Source organism: Alexandromys fortis, unplaced genomic scaffold (genome assembly GCF_014885135.2).
Source record: "Alexandromys fortis isolate MF-2015 unplaced genomic scaffold, M_Fortis_MF-2015_v1.1 scaffold_24, whole genome shotgun sequence".
Taxonomy (NCBI): Eukaryota; Metazoa; Chordata; class Mammalia; order Rodentia; family Cricetidae; genus Alexandromys; species Alexandromys fortis.
The window spans coordinates 1,276,574-1,288,368 of record NW_026067906.1 but is presented as its reverse complement, the minus strand read 5'-3'; the positions used below and the strand labels follow the sequence as shown (position 1 = coordinate 1,288,368).

Below are 11,795 nucleotides of genomic sequence, written 5' to 3'. Positions count from 1 at the left end.
CATTCTGACTTTGTACAGTGCTCTTATTTGGAAAGGAAAATCCTTAAAATTTCACATCTGAGTGCCAGCACATAATAAAATTCTGACTTACTCTTTATTGGGTGCTTTCGACACATCAGGCAAAAAAAAAAAAATCAACATCTGTTCTCTCGATCGGAAAGATAGACGATACTGCTCCCTGTTTCATAGATGAGAGTCCAGTGCCTAGAATCCGACAGGAACTTGACAAATATCGGGGCTATGGTAAATAGCACTGGCTAATTAGAAATGTCATCATTTTCACCAGAGCAGTTTATAATCACAATGTCCCATGCTTCTCCTAAAAAGCTTCTGATGCATTGCTAAGCTTTCTGCTCCGTGCTCCCTCTTGGCTCCACAAATACTCTGATTTTATCATTCCTTTGCATTAGTTTGGGAGTTGCAGAATCTCTGTGGTATTTTTAACTTCAGAAAATTAAAACGTGTTCATAGTTCGATAAGCTTTCTATCCCCAGACACAGTAGCTCTTAGAGCTTTTGAATCTAAAATGTCTCCTCATATGTTTATATGTTAATCAGATATCCATATTTGACAGTAATATCCATACTGATATCTGTCTCTAGTCTCTGACACTTGTAGGTGAGTACCCTAGGATAAACTTTGTTCCCACAGTTGGTCTTTGAGTCTGGTTACTGACATATCTTCTAAATCCCTCAGAGTTGTCTTAGTTAAAAAAAAAAAAAAAAAAAAAAAAAAAAAAAAAAAAAAACTTTGTTCTTTCTAAATAGACAATCTTAGTGGCTGTGATTAAAGTATTGAACTTCGTATTCTCCTGATTTGATGTTTCAAAGGCTGGGATTACAACATACCTCTCCTAGACACATATATTATTTAACATAATAATTTTAACATTCATTGCCATTCTATTATTGTGTCTTTCTTACTGCTGCTGTCTGTTGGTGCCTTTCCTCCTTGTGTATTGTGCTAAGTCCATGCTACTTACACGGGGAAAGCATAGAATGCAGCAATACGCTTTATTTTGTGTTTTAAATTAAAAAATAAATAAGCATTCATTAAGACCTTTAGTTTCAAAATGTTTTAGCTTGATTTTCCAAATTAATGCTCGGTAATTTTTTTCTCTTGGTGGTCACATGTATTGACATCAGAAATGAGGCCACTATAAAACTTTGACATATATTTAGAAATTGCTGACATAGAGATTACTCAACCTTCCCTTGGTCAGTCCTTGGAATGATGTCTGTATCACCAGCATCTGCCCCTAACCAACTGCACTCTATAAATATTTCAATGCAGAGTTATTCCAAAATCATCAGATATATTTTTAAAACTCTAGAAAATGTCAACACCATCTCCCTTGCAGATCTCTTCTTAGATTTAACTGTTGCATAGGATAAAAGCAATTTCAAGCTGCCTGAAAAGAAATGATCTCTGCATATATCTCTCTGGGGGGTAAATGTATTGTCATGAACCATATTATTTGAGACAAAGATGTTAACATCTGCCTTCCTCTAAGTTCCCTCTGTAAAACCATCACCAACTTCTGCCAATTATGCCTCCACGTGTTCTCAAATCTGTATGATGCTCTATCTAACACTACTCCCAGACTCCTATATTCTAAATCATGTTTGTTTTGTTTATTTAACAAGTATAAGGGAGTAAAATCCTAGCTGATTTCTTCACATGCAATCGTAGGTTCCCTCAAATGTCACACAATAGTTCAGATAAATCATACAGCATTTGCCAGGTCCTGATAGTTTCTAGATTCTTCCATTGTTTACACTCCCTTAGATCCTCATTATAAGAGGGTGTTATTTCTTGTCGCCATTTGACAGGTGAAAAGAAACTGAAGAACAGAGAATTTGAAAATTCTGACCAAGAGTAAATGGCAAAGTTGAGATGTGAACTAGGAAATTTTAGCTTTATGCTTGATAGTCTTCACAACTACATGATACTACCCCTGAAGAACATAATCCTTCACATATTAAATGTCTTCTGTAATTCCTAAATTCGTACAAAGATCACAGTCTTTATATGTGAAATATTCTTTTCTCCCAGAAAATAAGGAAATAAAGAAAATAAAGTAAGTTATTAAGTACTTTTTATTCTGTATATGTTTCCTTATCCATTATCTCTTTAGAAAATTCTTCATCAAATTAGTGTGACTAATTACTTATTGGAGAATGCAAACATTTGTTACAAGTAAAATCTTTCATGATTTTGTGATATTACCTAATCTGCATGCCATGCACTATGGTAAAAACAGAACAAAATTTGATCTTGCCGGTTTAACACAGTCTGGATTGTGGGTGCCTACAGACACAAAGACACACAGACACACACACAAGCTGCCAAATAAATGTTTGAAATAAATACAGGAAGATAACACAAGAAAGGCAGGCTGGAAGAAAGGTATGGGAATAAAGATAGAGATACTGAGGGTGGAAAGAGAAGATAGAGTGGGGGTCAGGGAGAGAAAGGGAGGGGGAGGAAAGAAGAGTAATGAGGGAGAGGGAGGGAAAAAGTTACAAATGTTTGGCAGGAATATTTCACAATGAGACCTCAGATTAGCCATGTTTTTGTATCTTTTCTCACCCAGTCTCTTTTTAAACAATAGTAATTGCTTCAAGATAAACTGTTGGGCAAATCTACGTATCTAGGTATTCACCTGTTATCTGTGAAATATGCATTTGGAGACCATAGTGGATGGCTAAAACCATGGAGAGCCCTAAACCATAAGTATGCGGTCTTCTTTCATTACATACGTACCTGTAGAACAGTTGAATTTGTAAGTTAAGCACAGAAAGAGATTCACACTAACAACTAATGCAGAGAGAGAGCATGTGTATAATAATAGCAGTCTACAGGAATACGTGATTTGATATCATTCCTTTCTCAAATTATTATACGGCACCCTTCCTGTAGCAAAGACTGGGGATGACATCACTGTCTACAGCATGAGATGAAGTGAGGTGAAGGATGCAAGCCTTGTGGTGCACACATAGAGGGTATTTGGATAAGAACGTCATGATATTGTGACAGCAGGTCTCTTAATTCAAATGGCTATTGTGTGACTAAAGGCTGGGTAGGGTTTACAGCATGGATTCACTGGAGAAAGGATGGCTCACTTCCTTACTGTGGTGCATCAGAACAGTGAAAACCTACCATTCTCAGAAAGGTGCAAAACTTAAAACTCATAATGTCTTCGGTTTTGGAATATTCCATTTAAAACATTCAGACTACTGTGAATGCTAGTAACAGAAATGGCAGAAAATAGGATATGGTTATATTAGAAAACCTTCCTTTACATGGAATTTGATTCCTTACAAATTTTACCCATTCAAATATCCTAAAATATGTTTTCAAATCATGGTATTTTGAATATTTATAAGTATTATACTTTCTCTGTTCCAATGTAAGTTGTGAGTAATAGTGTCCTTGAAGCAAATATCACATTTCCATTTTGTTAGAAAACATTCGATATTTTTATTTAGAAAATCCAAAAAAAATCATGGGCAAAGTAAGAACTAAATAATTTGCAATTTGTGTGAATTTCCATTGTTAAGACACTATGTATCTATGAGAATTGTGTTATGAGAATTATGTTATGAGAATTGTGTTATGATAACTGTAAAATTTAGGGCTTCAGTTCCTGGGGAATAGAGTATTAGATCTAAGAAAGACATATATATAACAAATTATAGTTAACCCCAAATGTCTGACACTTCATCTTTAATCTAAGTAACTAGAAGATCTCTCTCTCTCTCTCTCTCTCTCTCTCTCTCTCTCTCTCTCTCTGTCTCTCTCTCTCTCTCTCTCTCTCTTTCTGCTTTCTCTGTTGTTTAGCTCTAATGGCCAGATATTTCTATTTGGAGACATTGGACTAGTAGGTTCATGATAATTATCACAAACGCATATTTAGTTTTTCATTTTTTTCAGAACTTCCTACTGCTGTCTCATTGCTGTGCTTATAGGAGATATACACTACTATCACACATAAACTTGGTCATAGACAAGTAAATCATTTCGAATATTTAACAATTAAAAAGTTTACTTGATATTAGTAGCTGCAAAGAGATGAGAATAGCTTTGAGTTGAGAAGTTACCTCAACTCTGTGTCTGTTTAGTTAATCAGAGAAAAGCAAGTGAATACAAGTGGCACCTGGATGCCACTGACCAAAGCATCTCCCAATGGAAACGGTAAGCTACACAGATGCCAATAGTGGTTAAGACAATTGTAAGTGTGGCTTATGACCTAAACCTAAGAGAAACAACCAAATTTCATTCCACACTCATCTACTCTTAATCCAGTGTGGGTTTGGCGGCTGTTTAGATAATGAAGGCCTGAAGCAGCTTGAAGCATGTCACTAAGTCCATTGGGATTGGTGGCTTGATTTCATTTCCGTCCAAGCGCAGGTAGCTCAGTTGGGGTCCATGAATGAAGGCATCCTGTTCTGCACGCAGTGTGGTGGGACATATTACTGACATGTTCACATCTGTGGAGGGAAAGATAGCGTGAATGATTAAATTGAAGCACCAGAAAGTCTGAGGGTCAAGATAAAAAAAAAAATAATGCAGTGGCCGTAAGGGACCAAATGACCTTAAGTAATGAAAGCTATAGATATACAAACCATTGTCCAATAAGGTTTCATAAGAATAATCCTGGAAAAAGTTTGACATAACAGGTACAGTATTCTCACTCTATGCCCTGTTGTATTTTAGTATGGAATATTACAAAGGAAATTGCTATAGGAAGTCCTTCTGCATATGTTTTGCTTTTATTGGTTACTGAATAAAGAAGCTGTCTTGGTCCGTGATAGGGTAGAGTAGAGGTAGGTGGGGAAAACTAATTTGAATGCTGGGAGAAAGAAGGCAGAGTAAAGAGATGCCATGTACCTGCCAGAGGAAAAAGATACGAGTAAGGTGCCTACTGTGGAACTTTTCCAGTAGGCCAAAAGCCTCATGGTAAAATATAAAATAATGAAAACGGGTTAATTCTAGATGTAATAGCTAGCTAGCAATACACTTAACCTATTGACCAAACAGTATTACAAATGATACAGATTCTGAGTGATTACTTTGGGGATGAGCATTTGGGAACAAACAAATGGCCCCTTATAATGGGAAATATTGATGTACACAGTGATAGATCCAAGGTAAGTAAGATATCTCAGTTATTTTCTAAGTTTACAGGTGAGATGAAGAAGGACAAAATTGCCTTACTATGCAAAACTGAGAAACGTATTCAAAGGATTAAAGGCAGAGACAGCAGGTAGACCTGGTACAAAGGTAGGTGTGTTGACTGATGGCTGGAAGAGTTCTTGAAAGGATGAAATGCTGTGATGTTACCTTAAAATATTCCAAATAATATATGGTATTATATAACATATTTATCATAATTCTAATATAATACTTAAAGTCATGGATCCCTCCACATAGATATACTTAGTTGGAGAGAAGGCATTTGCTAACAGTTTAGTTACAGAGGATTGAGGCCAGGAACTATCACATCAACCTTGCCATCTACTATTAATGGGAGAATGAGCACCTGCCTTGCTCATGGCACCCACAGCCACACTGAGAGTGTTCTCTAGAGTGAAGGGCTGTTACTTACCCAAAACTCAGAGAAGCTTGGATCAGATGATCTCAAGCACGATTCCATGTGTTCTGCTTCTGTCCAAAAATGAACAAGAGCACTTTTTCCACTATACCCACCTAACTTGGGGGACATCTCTGCCCTATTTCCTAATGGTGCAAACAAATTGACAATAGAATTTTAAGAGATTTTATGCTTGGATCATGGCTATTTTGTTCAAACATTACATTATCTTGTGAATTAACTTGATATAAACAGTGACTCACATATGTAAATCAGATTTGTGGTTATATTTATTTTGTGCATACACAATTACTTTATCCTCATACAGACTTTACCAGAAAATATGACTACACTTTCTACCTTTCTATTGTATAAAAAGTTGGCTCAGACAGCATCATTTCTTTAACTTGGGATTCTTGCCCACCAGGGTTACTGTGTTTCATTCAGTGCCTTATTTAATATCCTTATCTCTCCCATATATCTTATCTAGTATACCCAAATAATTTGAATATGAGAAAGAAGCAGGAGTTCTAAATTTAATCATTTTCTATAATGTAGGATTTTTCTCAGAGAATGTAGAGAAGTAATTTATGGGAGTATATGCATATTTTATGCTAAACTTCAAGCCTCTATCATGTTCAGAGAAAATGCATGTTTTCCCAAGGTCACAAAAGGAAAGCCCACTGGAAATCTCAATGGACTCTTCATATGAAAGTTCTCTTTCTTGCAAACAATTTCTAACAGCTAGAATATGTGGCAAGAAATGAATACATTAACAACTGTTATTTCACAATGTGATTGATAGACACCTCTTCCCATGATTCTCAACAAAGGGAGTCCATTTCTATATTTGCTATTATGGTCAACAAAACTAGGTTCAGTGTGTGAAATGAGCAGAGATGGCTTCATTTTGTTCAAGGTGAAAGACTGAAGCCTCTCCCTGATTTGGGCTGTGCAGTTACTCTGTGTCTTTGGACAGCTGCTCTCACCCACCTGTGCTTGAGTTTCCTCCTTGAACTTCCCAACATCACACAAGGCTATTGGTAGATCTCAAGTTTCTCCAACCGTGATCAAGAAACAACGATACGATTTCAGACCTGAACTGTTAGGCTCCACTTCAGAAGCCTCAGGTCATAAATGTCTGGGGTGGGGGAATCCCTTCAATTATTCACAAACTCAGTTGAGTCTGACACAGGCTAATATATAAGCCTGATTGAAATATTGGAATGAATTTCGCAGCCTTTGGAAACCCTCTGCGAAATTTCAGGAGAGTACACAATGATTTACTTCTCAACCTTCTTCCCAGTGCTGGCTTCTCACTGCTGAAGACTTTAGCTCAAGTTCCCAGCATCTGCAACTCACATACAAAAGTCTGTGTTGGTTTAACCACCTGAAATTAACTCCCCACTCATTTATCTGTGGGGTTTTATTGTAGATAAGAAATGCCCCTTATCTACAATAGGAGCTTACCTCTCAATAGGAAAAAAAAAACCCAGTGTCCTCCTTAGGCATAATGATGTTTGGCTCAACTAGACAGAACCATCTAACAGTTTTTCTACGTTGTTTCTCTTTCTTCTGACTGGAGTATTAAATGGTACATTTCCTCACCAAAGGGGAAAAAGTAACTACTGGAGCGGCGGCATGCCATTCAGATCCAGAATTTTAGGCTCGAGTACATGGTGACAATAATGAAAACAGAAATCTGTGATGTCGAACCAGTGCCCAGCAGGAAGATGTTGCAATCCTGTAATGGAATGGTCATGTGATCCTACACTTAATGAATCATTAGTGAATGATAATAAACCCACGGCACTCAGCTGGTTTGCTTTTTACAACCCATTTTCATCAACTCTCACTTCAAGACTGCATTTTTAAAGAACAACTTTCCCAAAAGAATCTCCCCCTGGTTATCCTCCCAAAATACTTGGGTTGGAATTGAAGATGAATCTTAGGCTGTGTACCAGTACCCAAGCCTGGAATGTAAAATTGCTTAGTTTCCCCACCCGAAACAGCCTGACATAACTATGAACAGGTGGAGTTCATCTCAAATGTTTGCAAACATTTACTTTTCGTAACCATTTCATCCCTCAATAGCATCTTTGCTTTGAAAGACTTCACCCTTATTCACTCTCCACTCCATATCCAAAGCCGTTTTCAAGAAAGAATAGTATTTTCCTCACTGTGGATATGTCACTAAGACCTAATGATTACCAGTTCCCAGGGCACTTGCTACCATTTCAAGTCTCTAAAATCTTGAGCATCCGTAGTAATGTTATCTATGTGTGTTTCCCCACAGCATCAGGACCAGAATCTGGGAACTTGTTGAGAGTCAGAAGTCCTACCCAAGACCTAGTGACTCAGAAACTCTTGGGTGGGTGTGGGGAAACTGCAAAACACACTCTGAAATCCACTCTAGGTTGGACTTTGTGGTCATGATGACACTTAGGGAGGTTCAGGCATCAAGCCTTCTGTAATCCCTTATATCCTGTCCTATATATCACTTATGAAATTGTGCTTTACATAGTTTCTTCAACAAATTTACCCCATAGATTGCCAGGCATGGTGGCACAATCCTATATTCCTGGTACTCATACACTGGGACAGGAAGTTGATCTGGTTGGTGTTCAATGCCACCCTGAGAGACGTGTTAAGGTGTAAGTGATGTCTATCCACAGAGGGAGAAATACCAGAATCTCTCCTCAGCAAAGAAAACAGAGGTGTTTCCTTTCTCCCATAGGTAAAAGTTCTGTGTAAATGACTAAGATTCAGTTTTCAATCCTGAACCTGAAGATATGGGAATTTTCATTTATTTGGCTGGATCGCCAAAATTGTGCAATGAAAATTGAAAATAACTTGTCAGTTCTAAAAGCCCATGAGTTGTGTGTTGGTGGGGGTAAAGACCCAATTGCTATGCTTACAAGGGATAGAGACTGAACATCATGGTGCGCATTTTGGGCAGAGGCATATCCTCATGGCTACTTACTTTTAATTTTGTTGTGATCGAGGTGAAGGTGCTGCAGGTTTGCACTAATTCGGGGAAAGTTTGTGAGCTGATTGTGAGACAGTTGAAGATCTAGAATGGACGACACGTCGAAACCTCTGGATGGGAGGCCGGCATCAGATAGTTTGTTGTGGTTGAGTCTCAGGAAGGCCACTTTAGGAATCACATTGAAATAATTTTCAGGTATTGCTTCAATGGAGTTGTTATCCAGAAACAGTTGCATGGTGTTGGCTGGTAATCTCGGCGGCATGTTCCTCAGGGCATTCTTGGCCATGTTAAGCTGCATGAGGTTCTTAAGCCCCTTGAAGGTATCTCTTTGAAAGGCGTTATCTATAAGTTTGTTATGCTGCAGGTCAAGAAGGGTCAGGTTTTCCAGGTTACTGAAGGTCCCCTGAGGGATTCTGGATACCTTGTTTCTAGCTAACTGTAATTGTTCCAAACTTCTTGGCAACGGAGAAGGTACCTCCTCCAGCTCGTTGTCTTCCAGAAACAGGAAAAGAAGCTTCTTTAGCTGGCTCAGGGCCCCCTTCTCAATCCCATAGTTGGTTATTTTGTTCTTATTTAAATTGATCCATCTTAACTGGGTGGCATTCTCAAATGGTTTCTCAGGTATGGTTTCTATCTGGTTGTTTTCCAGGTAGAGGTACCAGATCCTTGAAGGAATAATGGGGATTTCTGTGAGACCTCTGTTCTCACAGTATAAGGCTGTAGGGAAACTCGGGGGACAGAAACATTCCCTAGGACAATAGAAGTCATCATGCACATCCCAGTCTTCTGGGTCCTGTACCTCATAGGCCTGCCTCACTCTCTGTGTCCACACAGTCTCTGCTATGAGGAACACCCAGATCATCAAACAGGTTGAGATTGCCATTCTAGTACCTGCAAAGTAAGAAATGTAAATGTTAGATCGTTCATTGACCTTTAAATACTGGCAAAAAAAATCAACCTAGAAAGCATTGTTTCTTCAAGCTTAAGCTGAGAATAGAATATTAACTTCTAATCCATGCATAGCTATTAATACACATTTATTGAGAACCAAGCACAGGCAAAGGACTTTACAGACACTGAGACAGATTCAAAGTCCTAAAGCTATCTGGGTTTAACTGAGTCATAGTGAAAGCTGAGAAATGGAAAGCAAAGTTTAGTGACTCTAAGTGCTTTTCCATTTCAAGCTATTAACTTGAGAAACTTTACTGGAACCAGTAGTTGCGTATAAGAGAACAAAATGTGTTCTAATAAATGAAGAGATGCCTGCGCGCTGTTCCTAAGAGGTGTGCATATGTATGTGCTTTTATTTTTAACCCATAAATGAGAATAACATCTGGAGGTGATTTCCCAGGCTCTTTGGCCCTAAGACCAAAGAAATATAGAGATCAAAGGTCAATTTAGAAGTTTATGGCGAAGGATGGTTCTAGGACCTGAAGTAAAGTTTGTGATTCATCTCTGGTTCTGTTGCTGAATTTTTCAGGTAAGCTTTACTTTAGGAAAAGAGCTTGTGTAACTTTAGGTGCAGGATCAAATCAAGATGTTCAGCCAGGAAGCAGAATTATTAATTTCTCACATAACTATATAATCTCACTTACATAGACTGTCTTTATTTTTTGTACAAATGGATATATATGCTCATGACCATATATAACAGATTATATAGAGCTAACATGTCAGTTATATAATTTTGACATATATTTATTTACCTATGGTATAATTAATTAGGATAAGAACAAAAACTATTTAGAACATAAGTCAAAAATTCCCTTATATTTGTATATCCAGTACAGATTTACCAAATATATAGTTGATAGTTTCTGATGTATGATATTTCTTTTAAGAAGAAATAAACTTTCATCCATTGAATAGCACCAAATATAATATTCAAAAAGAACTACTGTCAGAGGAAAAATAGATGCATAGTACCTATTTTAAATGTTAGCTTATAACATGTGTTACATATACATACATAAAATTTACAGTTTCCTCAATGTGCATTTAGCTAAATCAACCAATGATAAGCAAGAATGCATTTTACCGATTCCAAGGGACATAAAATAAAATCCCTCATTAATGGAATGCTGGTTTTTCATCCGTCCCATTAGTTCAGAATCGCTTCTGCAAGCTGTCAGACTGCCTCTGAATGCAGAATTCTTCTCTGGACTGCTTCCAACAGAGACAAGCTCATTTTTCTTTTCAGAGTGGAGACTTGCAATTAGTTATTGAAAATATAACACTGCGTCTTTTGAATGAGAACTCTGAATATCCAAACCAAAAGTTGTAAAAAGTACAAAAGAGTTTACCTTGCTTTCCAGGAATAATTGGTCGAGTCCCGTGGCTGGTCTGACGCTAGGTAAAAGAAGTTGATGGGGGAGGGGGTGATAAAAGAGAGAAAACTTTTTGCTTTGACTTTATGCTGTTAAACCTCCAATCAGAAAAAAATGAAATGTATGGTGACTGGCCACCATGAAGACCTCTTGATGTATTGTTTCCACTCTGACAGGGCTCAGGACAGCTTACCTCAGCTTTCTTGGATCTTCTCCTTCCTTTTCTATTGGTCACTGCCCCTCACAGGAATGGATTGACCCAATCTTTGCTGTCGGGTTTTTAGTCTTCTGTAAGATAGATGCGCTGTTGGCTCCAATTCCAACCCCTCCAACAATTGCAGCACCTTGTCACCTATGAAGTTCACCGCAGGAGAATTTTCCTTTCATTTCAAGCATGGTTTTTAATATTCAAGGCAAATTTCCCTCTTCCTTCACAGTTCCTGGGACGTTAAAATGCACTGATGTATAGGTCTGGTCCTCCAACCAGCAACTGGGGAGAATTTCGGTTGTAACTAAAACAAAAAGAGATTCTGAAACATTTCTTTTTCTTAACGACCTTTTAAAACAATTAAACACAAAAAGTAAAGGTCAATGTATTCTGCTCATGTGGACATATTTTATTCATTCATGATATAAAACAGATGCTGGAATGTTTTTATTAAGAGACAGATTACAAAACGTTAAAATTCTCTTTTGAGTAACTATAGTTGATTTATGTACTAAATAGAGTAATCACCTTTGTTTCGCAGAATCAATTATATTTTCTCTCATCTCCCTACTCCTTAATAATAACTTTAAGTAATTATTAAAATGGGGTGGCTTTTATTACTATATTGTAACATATGTTTTACATTCAATGACTTATAAGGCAATCTGCTGCATT

At 37.5% G+C, this 11,795-nt stretch overlaps 1 protein-coding gene across 2 annotated transcripts; it reads right to left on the bottom strand.

Moving 5' to 3' along the window:
• Positions 1-2,081: 2,081 nt before the first annotated feature.
• Positions 2,082-11,414, bottom strand: Kera (keratocan). 2 transcript variants are annotated; one of them, XM_050135541.1, is made up of 3 exons: positions 11,106-11,414; positions 8,580-9,476; positions 2,082-4,493 (listed from the first exon to the last, which is right to left on the bottom strand). In XM_050135541.1, the coding sequence occupies exons 2-3, from the start codon at positions 9,466-9,468 to the stop codon at positions 4,327-4,329; spliced, it is 1,056 nt and encodes a 351-aa protein (XP_049991498.1). In that variant the 5' UTR covers positions 9,469-9,476; positions 11,106-11,414; the 3' UTR covers positions 2,082-4,326. The 2 variants fall into 2 exon arrangements, with proteins under 2 accessions (XP_049991498.1, XP_049991497.1); XM_050135540.1 differs by lacking the exon at positions 11,106-11,414 and adding an exon at positions 10,889-11,099.
• Positions 11,415-11,795: the final 381 nt, after the last annotated feature.